This window comes from Monodelphis domestica, chromosome X, assembly GCF_027887165.1.
Source record: "Monodelphis domestica isolate mMonDom1 chromosome X, mMonDom1.pri, whole genome shotgun sequence".
In the NCBI taxonomy this organism is placed as follows: Eukaryota; Metazoa; Chordata; class Mammalia; order Didelphimorphia; family Didelphidae; genus Monodelphis; species Monodelphis domestica.
Window position 1 is genome coordinate 480,844 of NC_077235.1, and position 19,070 is coordinate 499,913.

Below are 19,070 nucleotides of genomic sequence, written 5' to 3' on the forward strand. Positions count from 1 at the left end.
TTCCTGTATCACTGGTCCTAATCTTGGCTCATCCCCACTCTTCTCTCATGGGGAGATGCTGTCTTCAGCAGATCGCCCTCTCGGCCATGCTCTGTTGGCCTGCTGCTAGGAAACTTGTCTGCATGGCCCCCATCCTCCAGAGACATGGGCTGGGCCAGGTGGTCATTCATTGTCGTCGGGGCTAGCTATGCTCTCCTATCTTCTCCCACCCCCTTTAGTGGCTGAACTCCTTTCGAGTGGAGGAGGCTGTGTGTGTGTGTGTGTGTGTGTGTGAGAGAGAGAGAGAGAGAGAGAGAGACAGAGAGACAGAGACAGAGACAGAGATAGAGAGACAGAGAAACTGTGGGAGAAAGAGAGAGGTGCCTTCATTTCCTTCCCTGCTGTTTCTACGCTGGGGCTTGTGACCTGGCCAGCACTCAGTGGAAACTCGGCTTTCCAGTTACTAATGGTCCAGTGGGCTTTTTCAGTGTCACTCAGCCTCTCCTCCTGGGGACCCTCTTGTCTCTGTCCTGGTTGTCCTTCATGCCTCTCTGACTGCTCCTTCCTGGATCTCCATCAGCCCTCTGCAGATGTGTTTGTCCAGCCTTAAGCTCTGCCCTGCCCTCCAGCCCCACATCTCCAGTAGCCTGCTGTACATAGATAGCTTAAGCTTCCCTCAGCCCCAGGCCCTGCCCCTGCAACTTCCTCAGGCCTCCCCAGACCCCCCACTTCAGAGCTCTGGGTGGTTCATCTGGCCTCCCAGAGCCAATCTGTTTGCTGGTTCTCAGCCTCCCACCTCTTGCCTCTGGCAGGAGCCTGCTGGGAAATTTGCCTCCTCACCTCCAGTAAAAAAGCCTCCAGCTGCCACTCAAAGCCCTCCTGGCTGTGTCCATCTCTCTGACTATTCTGGGGGCTGGTGGCCACCACCCGGGCGTGAAATCAAATCTCCCCACCTAAGAGAAGCCTGCCCTGAGTGCCTTCTCTCCTTTGAGATGAGCCATCCCCTTTAGCCCTTCTGGAGCGCTGGGCAGGGCCTGTCTTCTGCCTCTTTGGGTATCAGGGAGGAGCCTCAGTAAATGCTTATTGACTGAGCCTTGGCTTTCCAGAGACCCCAGAGACAACATGGCCAGACACCCATGGGAGACCCAGAGCTGACAGAGAGACACTGGCAGGGTCTGGAGGGCCTCCTCCCTCTTGAACCTTTGGCTTTGCTCGCTGTCTGCTAGTTGAAAGCTCTCCTGATTTGTATTTGGCTTCTGATTCCACCCGAAACTGGAACATTTGGGGACCGGGAAAGGAGGAGCAGTGAGGCTTCTAGAGCAGGTGGGGCCTGCCCAGGCCCCACCATCCTCAGGGATGGTCAAGGGCCGCCCTCCATTCCTGCCTGGATCTTTGGTCTGAAGGAGGCTGCTGCACATGGGCGACCTTTTTGGTCCCAGCAGCACAGGAGGTTCCTCTAGATCAGGCCAAATTGCCAGCCATTGAAGATTCGGCCCTGAGCTAGTTCTTCCAAAGGCCTGGGAGCACTGGGGGAGGCAGGACTCGATTCCGAGGAGAAGGGCTTTTCCCCCCAACTGTTCTGAGCTGCTCAGGAGGGTTAAGGATGGCCCAGGAGCACTTGGGAGGGGGAGGAGGGTTCAGGTCTAAATCGGACTTGATGGTCACCTAGGAGTCTGCCAGGGGCAGCCCATGAGAGGGTGGGGAGGATTCCCGGTCAAAGTCAAAGGTGGGCGGCGATGGAAGAGAGATCTCCGAAGGCTTCCAGGAGGAAGAGGCAAGGGGGAAGAAAATGGAAGCCTTCGAAGTCACCCCGCCCGCGACCACATTCCGAACCCTACTCTGACTCCATTAGAGAAAAGGCCTCTCTTACTCCGAAAGTCGCCGCCGCCAGGGAGGGCCTGCCGCTTCTGTGCGCCTGCGCACAGGGAACAGAGGTGGGGGTGGCGGGGAAGAAGCAGCGGAAGGGGGAGTTGCGCCACCCGGAGCCGCTGAAGCTGTTCTAGCCATTACAGCGCTCCGCCCCCCGTCCTGCCACCGCCTCTGTCACTGCTCCTCCCCCAGCTGCGGCTGCGGCTGCGGCGGCTGCTGAGCATCCACAAGGCCGCCATGGACGTGCTCAACCAGGTGGGGAAATGCGGAGGCGACTCAGGGCGCTTCAGAACCACGGACAGCCGCCCGCAGCCGGCTCTTCCGCCCCGCCCCGCTGGGCTTAAGGCTGCACGAGCCGAGAAAGGAACCAAAGGGCGGGGCGGGGGTGGGGGGGACGACCGGAGATGAAGGTGGGGGTGGGGCAGGAGAGAAAGGAGCCAGAGGGGAGGGGGATTGAGGGGTGAGAGGTGAAGGAGCCGGAGGGGAGGGGGGGGGCAGAACTGGCGATGAGGGAGCCGAAGTAGAGCCGGAGGTAAAGGAACCTAAAGGGAGGGAGATGGAGGGGGATGGAGGGGAGGAGATGAAGGAACCATTGGGAAGCTGGCACCTTGGGGGGTGAGGCAAGAACTAAAGGAGCCAGAGAGAAGGGGATCTGGGGGAGCAGGAGATGAAGGAACCAAGGTGTGAGGGGCAGCACCCAGAGGAGCATTCTAAAGCTAAGGGATAAGGGGGGTGGGGTGGGGACTCATTAAGGGGACAGGAGCTGAAAAGGGCTGCAAAGCAGTAGGGAGGAGACCTGGAATTGAGGATGAGAGGGTGCAGGGGAGGTCTGGCAGACTAGTAGTGCCAAACAGTTGATGAGGGAGAAACTCCAGAGGACAGCCAGGAGGAGAATACAAAGGTCTACAAGGGAGGGGCCATGAGAGGCCTTGGTGGCTTGGGGTTTGGAGGAAATGGGAGAAAAAATTCCTGCAGGCATCCAGGAAGGGGTGGCTCCAAGGGGAAGAGGTGAGATGAGCTGTAGTCCTGAAGGAAGAGGAATTTAGGGAGAAAATCTAGGGGGGCCCTCAGGAAGCAGCAGAAACCTGAGCCAAGCGTGGAAGGTCAAGCTAAGAAAAAATTAGGGGCTGGGAGGAGGTTACATCAAAGAGGAGGAAAGGGAAGAGAAGGTCTGAAAGGCAAAGATGTTCTGGGGATGCAGATGGAATAGACAGAGAAATCCCAAAAGGCATCCCCAAAAAGGAGGAAGAAGGAGCCCTGAAAGTGACCAGAAAGAGACAGTGGAAGAATTCTGGGGGCTACTGGGGAGCAGGGTGGCAGCAGCATCGAATTAGGGAGTAGAAGATAATCGATAAAGATGGATGTGTAGGAGGTTTGTCGGTGAGAGATGGAGAGACCAAAAAAAAAAAAAAGACAGAGATTTGAGAGACAGAAATCTTGGAGGTCATCCAAGCAGAAGGTTGATGGGGGGGAGGGTGTTGATGGATAAGAAATTCCAATGGACCATCTAAGTGAGATAGGACGCCTGCATTTTAGGGAGTAGGAGAGACAGGACACAGAGACCCAGAGAAAGAAGGGAAGGAAGGAGACCTGGGAAGGGGAGAGAGGACAGAGAGAGTGAGATGCAAAGAGGCAGAGATGGAGACAGAAAAAAACAGATCCAGATCCTGCCTCAGAGCAAGGAAGAGATTTATATGGGAGCCAGGGGGAAGATGATAGTATTGGGGTGGAGATGGCGGTAGAAATTTGAAAGGACATTCAAGAGAAGGAAAGAATTAGCTCCAGATGTAGGTAGGGGTAGGGGCAGGGTGCCATGATGCCTCGATGTGAAGAAGGGGTGAGGGTGGGGGAGGTTGGATGATGAAGATAAAGTAAAAATCCCAGAGGACATCCAGGAGAAGGAAGAAGCTATCTGAACATGAGAGGGTGAGAGAAAATCGAAGGTAGAAATCCTGGAATTAATCTAGGAGGAGGATGGGGGAAGAATTTAGTGAGGGAGATAGACAATTCCTGGCTGGATCATATATGAGCAGATGGACCAGAAAGAGAACTAGAAAAAAAATCCTGGAGTAGGAAGAGTCAGATTCAGAAGAGCTTTGAAAGGTAGAGAAGATGTGTGTGCGTCATCTTCTGTTGAGCTGAGAAACTAGGGTGATAGGGGGCAGAGTTAGAGCAAGGCCAGAGGGATGGTGTGGTAAGAGTAGAAAGAAGCTTCTGTTGCCCCAGAAAGTCGGGTGCCATTCCAGCCCCGCCCCCACCCCTCTGGGCTGCCCTGTTCTTGGGCAGGAGCTTTGCAGAGGCTCCAGGACTAAGTGAGAAGCTAGTCAGCATCCTGTGCTCAGAGTTCTCCCAGGACAGGGCTGCTCTCCCCCTAGACTGCTGCTGGTGCTTCCTCTGGCCCTAGATCCCTGCCTTTTCCCCGTGTTTGTTTCCACCTTGCCATCCCCTCTTCCTTCCTTCCCTCTTTGGTCCTCTCCTCCTCGACCTCTTCCCCATTGCCTTTTTTTTCCCTCTTTTTTCATCTCTATGTCATCCCCCCTCCCCCCAATCCCTTCTTGTCTCTCTACAGCTGGTGGCTGGAGGTCAGTTCCGAGTAGTCAAAGAGCCCCTGGGCTTCCTGAAGTTACTGGAATGGGTAAGTCTTTTGCAGAGAATTTCTGGAGGGATTGGATTGAGAAGGGGGGCGGTTCTCTGGTTCTGAAAGAGGGGGAATTCTGGAAGGACACCAAGGAAGGGCATGACTAATTCTAATCTGGAACATACCCTAGGAGCAATTGAGGAGAAGGGCCCCCACTTAATCCACTCTCAACCTTGGCAGGCAGAGAGATGGGGATAGAGGGTAGAACATGACTTATCCTGGATTAGGAGAAGAGAGGGCCAAAGGATGGCTGGACCATCTGCCACCTGCCTAGCCACCCATTGGGTGAGAGGAGGGAGGGAGGGAAGCAGGCTGGTGGGTGGGGTGGGGAAGGAGAGGAGAGGAGAGGAGAGAGGAGAAGAGAGGAGAGGAGAGGAGAGGAAAAGAGAGGAGAGAGAGAGAGAGAGAGAGAGAGAGAGAGAGAGAGAGAGAGAGAGAGAGAGAGAGAGAGAGAGAGAGAGAGATTGAGAGATGCTGACATTCTGGGTTGAAACAGATGACCACTGAACTTCCTGAGAGTCAATGGCCTGGGCTTTGGATGAGTAGAGGTTTTGGTAAATAAACCATGAAGAGGTTGTTTATTCATTTGGGGTTCACTCTGAAGTGGGAAGACAGAAGAACTGAAGTTCCCAAATCACCACTGCGATGGCCTCTGTCATCCAGTGGTTGAATAACCTTGGGAAAGACTGGTTTCCTGATGACCTCAAGTCCCTTCCCCCTCTAAATCCAATGATCCTAAGGATGATGAATCAGAGTTCCTAGGAATCAATGTGAAGTCTTGCCCCAACACTCAAATAACAAGTTGGATAAGTGTCGAATTAGGAACTTAGAATGGTTTCTGGGACAGAGAACCTTTGTTATTGATCAGTAGGTGATGAGTTTTATGGGAGTAAGGGGTGGGACGTGGCAGGAAATTTAAGATAACATGAATTGCGTCCAGAATGAGGAAGGGAAGAATTCTCCTGTCCCCTGCTGGTGGCTGTGTCCCATTCTGGGAGCCAAATATTAAGACATGGCAAAGCAAGAACGTGTCCAGATGTGTGGGTGAATCAGGTATGGGAAGGAGCCACTAGAAACCAGAGCCTGTGAGGGTCAGTTGGAGAGAGGAAAAAGTGAGCCTGGAGAGGCTGGGGTTTGGATGGATGGCCCTCCTAATCCTCTGTCAAGGATTGTACAGATGGCAAGTCACAATTGTTCCACTTGCTCCCAGAAGGCTGGCCGACCAACTGACCAACCAAGGAGCCAGGGTGCAAGGGACCTTAGCTGACTTTGGAGACAGCTTTCATTGTTAGGAAGTTTGTGAACTGAAGTCCAGCCCAGATTGGTTCTGCTCTCTGGGGGCCAAGTGGAACAAGGCTACTACCCTCCTGCTCCCCAAGCCAGCTAGTCCTTCACATCCTAGAGGAAAAAACCCTCCTTTCAGCTCCCGTCTCCAAGCTCCACAATCCTAGTGCCTTCCTTCAGTCGATGGCCAGACATCGTGTTCCTGAGGCCCCGCCCCAGCCTCTTTAGCTTCCCCTGGCTGCTATCCAGCTTCTGACTGTGGGGTCTAGAACCGAACACAGTCTTCTGGACCAGGTCCAGGTAGGGCAGAAGCCAGAGGGACCATCACTTTCCCATTCACCTCCTTGAGTTTCCAGTTTACTCAGACTGCCATCATCCAAGCAGGCCTCCACCATCTTAGATTTGGGATGCTGATTTGGGCATTCAAATAAGGGTTTATTTGTCTAAGGAATTTGGTCTCCTTTCCCCCCAATCTGTCCAGATCTTTGTGGATCCATCCCTCCCATCCGCTCACCTGCCTGTCATGTGCTCTGTTCACTGTATCCCTCCCAGATTTGCTAAGTAGCCCAGCTAGGCCTTTGTTCCATTCCCCAAGAAAAAGGTGAACCAGGCCAGGCCCAAACCCAGATTCCTAGGCCTCCCCAGGAGACACTTCCTGCCAGCTTGCCAATGAAGCCTTGATGATGACTCTGGGTCATGCTGCCGTTTAAACTCTAATCATCTGGCCCTGCTCAGTCCATCTCCTCCATGAGAGTAATGTCAGAGATGTGCTCAAATCTGGGCAGGCTGCCTCAGCAGCCCCTTATCTCCTTGGCTTAGTGGCCTTAGATGAGGTGGCCAGGCCCTTGTCCCCTGAATGGCATATCCCAGCTAGGACCCTAAGGTGAGCTCCATAAAAATATTAGTGTTTGGCCTTGAGCAGTAATCTGAAAGCACAAAGGGAGGGTTAGGGTCCCAGTCAGAGCTCCACAGAAGGAAGGGCGCCATCATCAAGGCGGCTGGCGAGGAGCCTTCCTCATGCATTAGTATGCAGTATGGCCCTTGACTTGAGTGGGGGTGACCCTAGATGACCCTCGAGCTGACTGGCATTCTGTATACTTCCTGTTATCCAAGGTCTTTGCCATTTTCGCCTTTGCTACCTGTGGGAGCTACACGGGGGAGCTGAAACTCAGTGTGGAATGTGCCAACCGGAGTGAAAGCCAGCTCAGCATTGACGTGGAGTTCGCCTATCCCTTCAGGTGCCACCTGAGCTCCCCAAACTCCTCAGGGGCCCTCAATCTAAGAGCCTCCCCAGCCATGTTCTTCAAACTCCCCAGCACCTGGATTCTGTCCCCTCCCAGCCCACTGGGGAGACAGAGAAGCTCCAGGCTCAGAATGCCCTATCTGTCTGGGGTCCTCTGGCAGTCCCTAGTGTCTTTTTTTCTGTCCCCCCCCCCCCACCATTCCCATTGCTTCTTGCCTTGCCTGGCCAGTGTCTTTCTCTGGCTTGGTCTGTTCCTCTTTTCTGGGATGCACATCTCTCTCTCCCTTCCTTCTCTTTGTCCTGTCATCTACAATTGCCTTTAAGTCTACTCTCATCCCTGTCTCCTTTCCAGTCTCTCTCTGTCCATGGGGGTCGCTCTGTGGTCTGGATGGAACCAGACCCTCCAGGGAGGGAAGTAATGGGTTGGCCCAGGGCATAAAGGGGACAGGGAGTTTGGGAAGTGCCACAGCCTGCACCCTTCACCTTTGGATAGCCAGAGCTCTTTCTGACCCGTCTGTGTGTGACTCTGTGTCTCTGGGGCCTGCTCTGCTCCTCTATGTCTAGGCTGCACCAAGTGTACTTCGATGCCCCGACCTGCCAGAACAATGGTGCCAAGAAAGTCTTCCTGGTGGGCGATTACTCATCTTCTGCGGAGTTCTTTGTCACCGTGGCTGTCTTTGCTTTCCTCTACTCCAGTGGCGCCCTGGCCACATACATCTTCCTCCAGGACAAGTACCGAGAAAACAATAAGGGTCCCATGATCGTGAGTCCCCCTTCCTCCCAGCCCCTGTGCCACCCCTCCCACCTGCCCAGGCCCCAGTCACTTCAGTCCCTCTTTGCCCTTGTCTCTCCATGCAGGACTTCTTGGTCACGGCGGCCTTTGCCTTCCTGTGGTTGGTGAGCTCCTCTGCGTGGGCCAAGGGCCTGTCTGATGTGAAGATGGCCACTGACCCAGAGAATGTGATCAAGGGCATGAGTAGCATCTGCACCCAGCCTGGTGTGGCCTGCAAGGAGCTGAGGGACCCGGTCACCTCAGGCCTGAACACTTCTGTGGTGAGACACTTCTGCAGGCTGGGCCTCAGTTTACTCCCCTCAGGTCCCACATCTGACTCAGTCGTTGGGGGGGGGGGGCTCTGGGTCAATGGGTGGAATAGAAGCCTTGGGGAGGTGGGGAGCAGCAGGGGGCAGAAGGGCCTGGATGAGGGCAAAGTTGTCTGGGTTGTGCCTCCCCACAGGTATTTGGATTCCTCAATCTGGTCCTGTGGCTGGGCAACGTGTGGTTTGTGTTCAAGGAGACCGGCTGGTCTGCACCATTCCTGCGCCCACAGCCCCCTGTCCCGGAGAAGCAGCCTGCCCCCCCGGGAGACACCTATGGGGAGTCTGGCTATGGCCAGGGCCCTGGCAGCTACGGGCCTCAGGGTGGCTACCAGCCCGACTATGGGCAGCCTGCAGGTGGCATGGGAGGCTATGGGGGCCAGCCCACAGACTACGGCCCCCAGGGCGCACCCACCTCCTTCTCTAACCAGATGTAGGCTGGTGAGTGGCTGGCTCTGACCAGGCCAGTTCAGGGCTTTGGGGATGGGGCCAGGGGAGGCACCCAGGAAACTTCCAGCCAGTTATTTGCCCCAACCCCGCCCTTTCTCTCTCTCTCTGCAGGTTGAGATGGGGCAGGGGTGAGACATCCACCTCTGCTACCTCCTGCTGGAAGCCCTCTGGTGTGTGGGTATGGGAACGGGAGTGTAGGGGGAATATCTGAGCAAACCTGCCTGCCTGTCTACCTGCCTAGGAGCCCCAAGTTCCAATTCGTGCTCCCCCCCCCAGGGGCTCTTCTAGTTGTCTTTGGTGTTTCTACATAATATATTCTATACATATATATTCCATAGAAAGCTATATTATTTATCCAGAGTCCTGGGCTCTCCCCCACTCTGCTCTGGGCAACAGGAGCCACAACAGCAAGCCCAGACCCCACCCCCCCAGGCTCCTCCCTTCCATCCCAGTTCCCGGGGGCCGGGACAGCCTGGGTCCCAGAAGGAGCTGGCCTCAGAACGTGAGCGCCCAGGAGGCCCTTGGGGACTCGGGTAACTTGGTGACTCCGAGGAGCCAGGAGAGGGAGGAAGAGATAACTGGGGCTTCCGAAGGCTCCTGGGAGAAGGGAGGGAGGCCGGAAGCGCTCTAGGCAGAAGGCTGCGGGCCGATCGCCCAGCAGAGGGCCCCCTGGGGGGGCCAGGAGGGAAGGTTTGCAGGAAGCTCCGGGCCCCCCTGCCCCCGCCCCTCCCGCATCCGTAATTCCTGGTGGTGCCTGTGCCGTGTGTCTACGTCGTCCAGCTTTGTGGCCCTCTCCACCCCCACCCCCCACCCCAGTGTCCTTAAATAAACATACCGAGCCCATCAAAGCTTCGCCTTTTGTCTGGGGCCCGAGGGGAGGGGGCGGGGCGGGACTCCCCCCACCAAGCAGCGGGTCTTCTGGGGCCTTCGGAGGCTGCTCCCCTACCGCTCTGGAGCCCGTTGCTGACGCTTCGTCTTTCTAGCTGCGGGGGCGGAAAGGGTCCCTGCCTAACTCAGCCGCTCTTCCCGTGGGGAGAGGCCCCCACGAGGGCGCCTCAATCTCTCCTTCAGGTCCCTTGCCTCACCGGCCATGCGGGCATTAGGGGCCCTGGCTGCGGAGGAGCAGTCGAGGTAGCGGATGCCAACTGGGGTCAGGCTGGCCTTTCGGCAGGCGGTGGCCTCCCTCAGGCTCCTCCGCCCGCATTCGCCGATCCCGGAAGGCCCAGACGCTCAGGTTCTCCGTCCCGGGGGGGGGGGGGGGGGGGGCGCTCCCTCCCAGCCGGCGGCCGGGGCTGGGGGAGAGCCTCCCGCCCCGGGCGCTCCCCGCCGCCGCAGCGCGGGGTGGGGTTAGCGAGGCAAACGGAGGAGAGGGAGGAGACCCGGCAGCCGAAGTCCAGGGTGGTCGTGTTTGCCCGGCACCCCGCCGGCGCCGCTCTGGACTCGGGGTAAGGAGCCCGGCCAGGAGGGAGGAGCTGCCCGCGTCGGGCCGGGGTAGGGACTGAGGGCGCCTCCTAGCCTGTCTGTCTGCAGCCTCCTCCCGAGTGTGACAGGCACCCGCGAAACGGCTGTGGGGCCCAGTGCCCGGCTTCCTGGCTCACCGCTGGAGGTTAGGTTCTGCGGGGGGTGGGGGTGGGGGCGCAGCCCCAGCGGTCGGCCTCTCTGAAGCTCCCGAGGTCTGCCCTCCGCATAGGAAGATCTGCCAGCATTGCAAGTGCCCCTGAGAGGAGCACCCTGGCAGCAGCAGCTCCTGGGCCGCCTCCTCTCCGACTTCCAGCGGCTCCCAGGAGCCTTCTGGCTGCCCCCCCCCAAGCCTGAGCCAGTAACCTTTTGGCCTCCTCCCAGGGGGCAGGGGGCTTCCCCAGAGCCCCCTGAGCACCCCGGCTTGGCTCCCCATCTTTCTCCTGCCCTTTCCAGGCCTCCCAGGTTGCCCAGAACTGCCTGTGCTTGTTGCTGGGCCCAGGGTGGGCCCACTCCAAATGCTCCTCCCAGAGGAAGAGAAACAAGTTCTCTTGCCAGAGTTCTGGCCTCTGACTCAACTGTACCCTTGGGGCCAGGCATTTCTCTGGGATGGTGCCAGAGCAGAGGCTTCTGGGTGGGAGCAGTGGGCCAGGCAGGGCTTAAGGACCCACCTGTTCCAAGTGGCAGGAAACCTGAGGCCTCTGAGAAGCCCCCCCAGGGCTGACCCTGGGACCAGTTCCATTGAGGTGTTATGGCCCAGCAAGTCAAGTCTGGCCCAGCCAAGAGTGATCTTCTCCTGAGACTCAAAGACCCACAGATTTGGTCTTAGCCTCCCCACCAAGACCCTGCCTGCCTCCGCCGTCTCTCTCCCTCTTCAACTCTCCATTGCTCCCAGGTGGACCAGTTTTTCAGCTGTCTGCCAGAGGACAAAGTTCCTTACCTGAACAGCCTTGGGGAAAGTTACTGGGTTCAACAACTGCTTCACCAGCTGCCCCCACATGACAGAGGTGAGCTCTCCCCACTCCCCAGTCTGTGGACAGCCTTCCAGAGGAGGGCTCCAATTGAGTGAAGAGAGGGGGGTGCCCAGCCCAACCATATGACCCCTGAGTCATAGGGCATTCCCAGTGTCTGTTACGGGGGTCATCTGTGAGCAGGTGAGGGGGCACTCAGGGCTCAGAACCACCCCCCTCGTACCTCAGTTTCCCCACTCCAGATCTCCCGAGAAATCAACTCTACAATGCTTCCCTGTGATTCTCTCCCAGGATGAAACAGAAAGTCCTCTGGCTGCCAGCCCCCACTTTTAGCCTCATGGCATTCCCCTTCCAGCCAATGGCTGGTTCTGCATGCCACCTCCACGCCTTTGGCCAGGCTGTTCCCTATACCCAGAAGACCCTTCCTTCCTTCACCTCTGCCTCTTCAAATTGTAACCTACCAGGCATGGGGGTACGGTTGATGTATTAAGTACTTGATCAGATCCATTCATGATCAATGTATCGGCACTTCTAAGGGCAAGAGAATTCCTGAGCCTGAGTCACAAAGGCTTAGCCCTCACCTTGTCAAACCTCATTCCTCTGAAAAGCTCATGTCAGGAGAATCCCCACCAACTCCGACCTTGTCATTGTCTATCCAACCAAAGTTAAGAACTACCTGCTATGTCACGTATTCATTGATCACCTCTCAATCCACAATAAAGGCTGGGGTGAGGCCCCCTGCTTTTTCTCCTGTTTCCTGCAACCTTGGAGTTCTCCCTGCAGTCTCTCTTTATCTGTCCTAGCGCCACTCTTGGCCACGTCCTTCTATCTCAGAATTCTTACTTCCACTTGGTCTCTTATGTCTCATATTTTCCTGTAAGGATTTTTCTAAGGAAAATATCATTAGAAACATGGACTGCTATAATCCCCTTGAGAGGGCAGGGGCTATGGGCTGGCTCACTCAATTGCCCACCCATTCACCCACTCCACAATCGAGGTCCTGGCCCAAAGGAGGCACTTTGTTTCAGTCAGTTGGCCAATGTGGATGGAGCACCTACTGTGTATCACAAATACAAAGAAAGGAAGAGAAGCCCCACCCTAGAGGAGCTCCTCTTTTAACCCTGCTGGTTGCCAGATGGATTGCCTTCTCTGCCAATGGTGCCTTTCTCTTCCTCCCTCACAGTGTGGGAAACAGATCGATGGGGGGTGGGGTGGGGGGGAATCTGTTGGTCTTTGCCAGCCAGGTAGGCCACAGGACCTGTTGGCATCCCCAGTGCTTCCTCTGTACTACCTGTGGTGAACTGTTGGTTGACCTCATTTACTTCTACCAGGCCGGGAAAATCTACTGTGGATGCCACCATGTGGAGTACCTTCCAATGCCAAGCCTGTGATGAAGTATCCAAGGGGCCCAACTAGGGGACTGGCAGGGAGGCAGGGGCATCCAGACTGGAGGAACACAGCTCCTGCCATCTTATTCCTCCTTTGGGAAGGAGGGAAAGAAAGACCTGGACTTGGGGGCCCCTCACCCTTCCATCCTTCCATTTTCCTGCCCATCTCCTTCCCACCTCCCCAGATCATCTTTGTGGCAGAATGCATGGAGGCTGAGGGCCATCACTGGCACCTGTGACACTTTTGCTGCTTTGACTGTGAGGGGCCTCTGGGGGGGGGGAGCGTTACGTGATGAGGGGCAGTCGACCTCACTGTGGGGCCTGCTATGAGGCCAGGCACACCCAGTATTGTGACAGCAGTGGAGAGTGAATCGGTGAGGGAGCCTCCCTGAGCCAACCTAAGCAAGGGCAATGAGCATCCCTTCTCAGCTTCCATTGGGCCATGGACCTCAGTTTACCCCAGAGCCTACAGGCTGAATGGGCTTGGGAAGAGGGGAAGCTATAGGGGGAGGTCCTTGCCTTAGGGAAAAGCAGAGAGGGAGGAGCTAATAGGCCTCTAGCCCTACCAAGCCTCATTTTTCCTGGCCCAGTTCTCACTCTGTTCTCACCCCTACCCAGGTGGGCAACACTGGCATGCATCTGAGAGATGTTTCAGCTGCTGCTGCTCTGGGCAACTCCTGCTAGGTGAGCCCTTCCTGCCCAAGCAGGGGCAGATCTTCTACTCCTGGGCCTGCAGCCTACCTGCTCCAGCAAAGGTGGCAGCAGTGGTGATGGCCACTTACCCCATGGCTCCTACCACGATAGTTCTCCAGGCCAGATCATACTCTGGCTCCCTGGTGGGCAGAGAGTGCAGCCACTTCTGCCATGGGGTCCCACAGCGACACTCCATGCCTGCATTGGGCCTCCACTGAGTGAGCCCTTTGCAGTGGCAGCCTCTACAGCCTAATCCTCCAGCCACCTCTGCCCCTAACCCACCAGCCTCCTCAGGGGAGCTCCATGTTAGCTTCTGGGAACCCCTGGTGGCTCAAGCCCCCCAGGAGAGGGAGCAGCCCCAGAGCCTTCCAGTCAGGCCCCATCAGAGGAGAGGCAGCAGCCTCAGAGGCCACCTTCACATTGTCACAGTCTCTACATGGAGGGGGACTTGGCCTGGGTCTCCCCTTTCCTCCTCCTCTTTGGGGAGCCCATTCCTTTGCCCCAAGCCCTTCAGAGAGCTTCTCTGGGTCCCCCCAGGGAAGGAAGGGAGGTGGAGGGCTTCTCCTAGGTCAGCTCAGAGCCAGGATTGACACCAGGACAGGGACAGGAACTGCGCTGTGGCTTGAGAACCTGGTTCAGCCTCATTCCTCTCACAAATGGAAATAGGGGTTTGGAGTGGATGGTGGCTCAAGTTCGCCACATCCCCCTTCTACTGCCCAGCATCCCCTACGGGTACCTGGAGAACCTACTGGGCCAGCCTACGCTTTCCAGAACATTAAAATGATGACTCTCGTGCTTGGGTTCCCAGATGGTGTTTTTGTGAAGGTGCCCCCCCCCATTGGCATCTGCTGCCCACCAAAGAAGTTCACAATCAACCCATCAGTTGACTCATTCCCCATTTATTTGTCGTCTTCCTGTGCCCCCTCTCTGGGTCTGCCAGCTGCCCCAAACCCCTGGGCCCTCAGAGAGGCTGACTCCTGAAGGGGACAGAAAGGAGGGAGGTCCACAGTCATTCCGATTCCTCCACTGGCCGTCCTCTTTGGGGAGGGAGCCCATGGTGGCCACAGCGGGGCTACGAAGGGCCATCTGGAGACTCTGGGAGGGGGTGACAGTGGTAGAGGTGAGGTGGAGCCAGATGTGGCCAGGGGCCTCCTCAGCACCACTTCTGCTTGCTTGCTTACTTACCGGTGGCAGCTGGGGTGTGGCGGCTCCTCTGGGCCTGGAAGGTGCTGTAGGCATCATAGGCAAACAGGAAGGTGGCCACAAGCCCCAATACCTGAGGGAGGGCCAGGAGGGTCAGGGGAGGAAGCAGAGCGCCCAGGGGCCCCCAGCCCTCAGCCCACCGGGCAGCTTACCCCTCCGACTATACTCTGAGTATCCACGTGTTTGATGATGGTAATGAGCGAGGTGATGAAGAAAAGGACTGAAGCAATGAGGGCCCGGAAGAAGTCCTGGGGGGGGGGGCGGCAATGAGTGGGGCTCCCCTAGGCCTGCTCAAGAGAGTTAGCCCAAAGGGAAAAAGCCCAGAAGCCTCCCCCCAGCACTCACGCTCCAAGGCCAACTGATGAACTGCAATTGGTGATGGATGTTCAACATGAAGACCACGAAAAAGACCCCCGCCAGAACCATCTGCACCACCGGTAAAGTGAGGTAGCCCATGACGTGGGAAGCCCCATAGCAGATCAGGATCAGCAGACACAGCACCTGCTCGGGCCAGGCCCAGCAGCACCGTAAGCCTCCAAGCCAGCACCCCCCCCCCCCCCCCCCCCCCCCCCCCCCGCCCCAGCTCCTGCCTGCCTTCAGGGCTCCCTCCCTCCCCCACACCACCTGCCCAGGACCCTAGGCTGAGGGAATGAATGAAGCAGCTGCCTCGGGTTCCAGAGCTGCTGGGGGAGGAGTCGAGGCAACAGGCTGCTTCCATTTGCCCAGACACCCTGAGTGGCTGGCCCAGGAAAATGGAGGGTGGGAAGCAGGCAAGGCCATCCTGGAGGATGGAGGGGGGGGAGAAAGGAGGAGGAGGGAAACCGAGGCAGCATGCCCCAAGAAAGGGAGACACACCCTTTTCGTATTCCTGCCTAACCTTGCTCCAGTCAGACTCCTGGAGCCTTCTCTGCCGCCCTTCCCCAGGGCCCGGGGTTGTGGCCATAAGTTCTCCCCAGTCCCTCTTCTGTACTCCCTGGGCCGCATAAGAGGCTTGGGGAGAGGCCCCACGAGGAGTGGGAGAGGTGCCCCCTGAGGCTGCTTTCTCCTCCTCCTCCTCTCTCCACGTGCTTAGACACACCCTTCTTGCCTTGCCCCAAGCAATTGGCCCGGAGCCCCCACCCCACCCTGGCCAGATCGGAGTTCCAGATGCCCCGACTCCCCCGGCCACTCTCCTCCCTTTCCTCCCGCGCCTCGGGGAGCGCTCACCATCTCCACCAAGAGGAAAATCCCCTTGCGGGTGCGGTAGAACGCAGTGCAGGCCGCCAAGCAGTCGGGTGTTGCGCTCCGCTCGGAGTCCGCCATTCTGGGGCCAGAGGGAGAGAGGTAGACGCTCCTTCTCTGAAGTTCCTGTCTGGGAGGCGCTGGACGCTGCCCCGAGCTCGAGCCGCACAGCACAGGCAGTCCCTGACAGCCCTGGTGGGTCCTCTGCAGCCCGACGCCCAGTAGGAAGTAGGTGAGGCTGCTGCCCACCCCACCCCTGCCCAGCCAGAGTGTGAATCATCACCTCTAGGCGAGAGAGAGGAGCGGAGAGGGCGGGGCCGACGCTCGGGTCTCCCTATATGGAGGGGACCCAGAGCAGGCGGGAGGCCCTCCCTGCCCAGGGGAGGAGAAACACCCTCACTGTTCCCCCACCAGGTGGGCGGCGGCGGCGGCAGCAGCGGCAGCGGCGGCAGCAGCGGCAGCGGCAGCGGGCTGGGGGAGCAAAGCCTGAAGGATGAGGCTGTTGTGAGGAGGTCTTCGAGGCCCTTTGTGCCTGCTGGACCGGAGTGCTGAGTGGCTTTTGCTGGACTTCCCTCAAACTTGGCTCCTGGATGTGGCAGGAGGGAAAACCAGAGGCACAGTTCTGCGTGCACCCTTGGCCAGCTCTCCAGCACCAAGGCCAACTCCTCTTCCCACAGCCTTGAACCCCAGCCCTCTGCAGCTCTCCCCAGGACGAGATGGGCCTGCTATCCGGCCATTCAGCACAGCCCTTCCCCCCCACCCCCCAGGATATTTCCTAAGCGTGGCAAACCGAAGCCATCCGCAAGCCTTCCGCTCTTCTTTACCCAACCCTTCCCAGCTTCTCCCTCCCTATTGCAAATGCTGTTGCTGCTGCTGCTGCTCCACCATCTCCATGGGCTCCCAGTTAGTCAGCCAGGTTCAAACTCAAGTGACACACTGGAAGTGTGACACGCCTAAGAAGTGGCCCCCTCTGGCTTTGCTCAGAGGCCTCGAGTGAGGCCCGGCTTGCCCAGCAGCGCACTTCAAGGATTCTTCTTCGATGTTCCCATTCCGGGTTCTGCCCTCAGTGGGTCTTCCCCACAGTAGTCCTCCCCAAATTGGAAAGCAGCCTTCCTCTGGGCCCTCTTCTCCACCCAGATCCCCCACCCCCAACTAACCTGGAGGCCCTTCACCATCAGGGCTGCCCTCCTCTGGACCCTTGCCAGTTCCTCGGTGTCCTTCAGCCACAGTGCCCCGAAGTAGAGCCAGTCCCCTAGATAGCTAGGGCTGCTTCAAAGAGCCCTTATAGAAGCTTCCCACCCTTCCCTGGTGAAGTTGACTCTGTGAACTCTTAGATAAGACTTCCCAGTCATCCCACTGGCATTGGATTCATTTAGACCCAACTCTGTCCTCCCAGCTTTAGGTTATCTCCATGGGATTACAAGAGGACCACCCAGGACCCAGCAGGGTGCCTCCCACCAAAGTGACATGGCACCCTTGGGGGCTGGTTTCGAATCCCTTGGAAAATTGGGCAGAACCATTTCCCCTTAGCTCTCACATACTAGGGCCAGGGACTCAGCAATCACACCTGTCAGTTCTGTTCACATGAACCTGGTGACAAATTCCTCCAGGGCAGTTAGTTAGGTGTTTGCTCAGTCTCCTGTGCTATTACTGTCCAAGAGAGCTCGAGATGATAATGGTCCCTAGGAGGACAAAACGAGGACATCTGGGGGCTTGGGAATTTTGGGGGTTCAGGGGCTGGCAGGCCTGAGCAATGAGGCCAAGAGGGAGTCTGCTCAGACCATATGGGATGCTCACCTCCAAAAAGCAGGGCCCAAAGCAGAGCTGAGTAGCTGCCACTATATGGGACTGGCCCAATTTTTTTGACCAAGTTCTGGGGCCTCAGGGACCTCGCCCTCAGCTGGCTGCCCAGGGAGGTGCTTCCCAGCCAGAAGGATAACCGACCCCCACCTTAGCATCCCTGTGGAGTTGGGTCACAGGCCCCGGACTAGTTCTTTCTTGGACCTCCACCTCCTCCCCCCCCTCCCCCCCCCCCCCCCCCCCCCGCGGCTGGGCTGGGTCGCCCTGGGTTCCCTCCTCCAAGCAGCCTTTTGGGAGTCTCGGTTTAGGTCTGGGCAGGATCCTTTTGGTATTTTCTAGCCCACGGTAGGGATTCATCGAAGGGTGGGAGGGTTGCACCGGACTGCAATTCTGTCTTCCAGTGCCTTCCCCGCCCAGAAGTTCAGCCGCCTGGAGGAGACCAACCGGCTGCCCTGGGGTGTTCAAGTAAAAGCTGAACCCACAGCTCGCTACCAAAAACGAAAGCAGGACCAAAAGGGAACCATTTGGAGGCTTAATCTGCACCCTTAACGCTTTCTTAAGTCTAGGCAACAAAGCTTTGAACAAGATTGGCTTTGTGGCGTTGGCCCTTCTGGGGGGGGGGGGTTGGAAGCTCACACAAACCACTGCTCGGAGCAGGTTCCGGGGGCTAACATTCCAGCGGGCCCTGGGCTGAATCCTCCACCCGAGCTTTCTAGGGCTTGGGGATCTAGGTGCTCGTCTCTTCACCTGCCTCTACCACTTCGTGGTTGAGTGGGTCCCTGGCTGAGTCACCTCACCTCGGTTCCTTTCGTTTTCCTCAATTGTAAAATGGGGATGATAATAATAGGTAGCCCCTACCTCCCAGGGTTGTTGGGAGGCTCGAAGAAGACATTGGTCAAGTCGCTTAGCAGCCGCACAATCCCGCCTTCTTCTTCCCTCCCCCACCCGGAACAGGGAAGTCGCTGCTCTCTGCCAGGTCCCCTCCAAGGGCCGGTCCCCGGCGTGAATATGGGGCCGCTGCTGGTTTGGCCGGTGTCCTGGGCCTTGCATCTCCCCCATTAATCTGGGAGCTCCCAGGGATCAGGGAATTGGGTGGTTTGGACGTTACTTGGGATCCACCCGGCCTGACACATAATAGGCACTTCATCAGTGTGCGCTGCCTCGCCTTTCCTACCCAACATCTGGGATTTCCTGCGGTCAGTGGCGGCCTGGCAGGGTTTGGGATTGCCTGTCTGGTCGTCAAGCCCCATATAGTTCCTCAGCCAGCCCTCTCCCGGGCCCTCCGAAAAGGAGCGTTCCCTAAAGGTTTACTCGCTCCCGGCTGGGGACAAAGGGAAGGACGAGACTTGAAGGGATGGGATGTGACGTCACGCGCCGCGCAGCCTCTACAGTAGACTCACCCGAGCCCCAAGTCGAGCACAGAGCATGCGCACAAAGTACTACTAGCTCACCGGAGCCCAGGAAGCTCCTCGAAGCCAAGAGCTCGAGCGCCCCCTGCAGGCCATCCGACCAGACGCTTCTGGTGAGGAGCATGGCTACGGGCAGAAAAGGACTCTGCGCAAGCGCAAAGGCTCCCTCCTCTTCCCCCTTCCCCCCCTCCCCCCCCGCTCGCGGGAAGGGAGAGGAAAAAAGAAAGAAACTACAACTCCCGGCTGGCCGCGCGCAGCGAGCAGCCATTCTTTTCGGCCGTTTTTTTTGTTTGGTTTTGTTTGGTTTGGTTTGTTGTTGTTGTTTTGCCTGGCAGGTTCTCGCGAAGATCGGCTCAGCTGTTCTTCTCC

General features: G+C 57.6%; 3 protein-coding genes across 6 annotated transcripts; 2 read left to right on the plus strand and 1 right to left on the minus strand.

Moving 5' to 3' along the window:
- Positions 1 to 1,595: 1,595 nt before the first annotated feature.
- Positions 1,596 to 9,406, plus strand: SYP (synaptophysin). Its single transcript, XM_056809085.1, has 7 exons — positions 1,596 to 2,103; positions 4,418 to 4,483; positions 6,884 to 7,008; positions 7,578 to 7,776; positions 7,872 to 8,066; positions 8,249 to 8,549; positions 8,670 to 9,406. The coding sequence occupies exons 1-6, from the start codon at positions 2,086 to 2,088 to the stop codon at positions 8,543 to 8,545; spliced, it is 900 nt and encodes a 299-aa protein (XP_056665063.1). The 5' UTR covers positions 1,596 to 2,085; the 3' UTR covers positions 8,546 to 8,549; positions 8,670 to 9,406.
- Positions 8,676 to 13,887, plus strand: PRICKLE3 (prickle planar cell polarity protein 3). Its single transcript, XM_056809309.1, has 6 exons — positions 8,676 to 8,686; positions 8,955 to 9,091; positions 9,375 to 9,517; positions 9,662 to 10,003; positions 10,912 to 11,023; positions 12,319 to 13,887. The coding sequence occupies exons 1-6, from the start codon at positions 8,676 to 8,678 to the stop codon at positions 12,612 to 12,614; spliced, it is 1,041 nt and encodes a 346-aa protein (XP_056665287.1). The 3' UTR covers positions 12,615 to 13,887.
- Positions 13,888 to 13,951: 64 nt separating this feature from the next.
- PLP2 (proteolipid protein 2) lies at positions 13,952 to 18,701 on the minus strand. 4 transcript variants are annotated; one of them, XM_056809088.1, is made up of 7 exons: positions 18,467 to 18,701; positions 16,650 to 17,174; positions 15,478 to 16,078; positions 14,617 to 14,772; positions 14,424 to 14,519; positions 14,254 to 14,344; positions 13,952 to 14,163 (listed from the first exon to the last, which is right to left on the minus strand). In XM_056809088.1, the coding sequence occupies exons 3-7, from the start codon at positions 15,571 to 15,573 to the stop codon at positions 14,141 to 14,143; spliced, it is 462 nt and encodes a 153-aa protein (XP_056665066.1). In that variant the 5' UTR covers positions 15,574 to 16,078; positions 16,650 to 17,174; positions 18,467 to 18,701; the 3' UTR covers positions 13,952 to 14,140. The 4 variants fall into 4 exon arrangements, with proteins under 4 accessions (XP_056665066.1, XP_056665064.1, XP_056665067.1 ...); XM_056809086.1 differs by having other exon boundaries at positions 18,151 to 18,650; XM_056809089.1 differs by having other exon boundaries at positions 17,060 to 17,174; positions 18,151 to 18,626.
- Between the last annotated feature and the right edge of the window lie 369 nt (positions 18,702 to 19,070).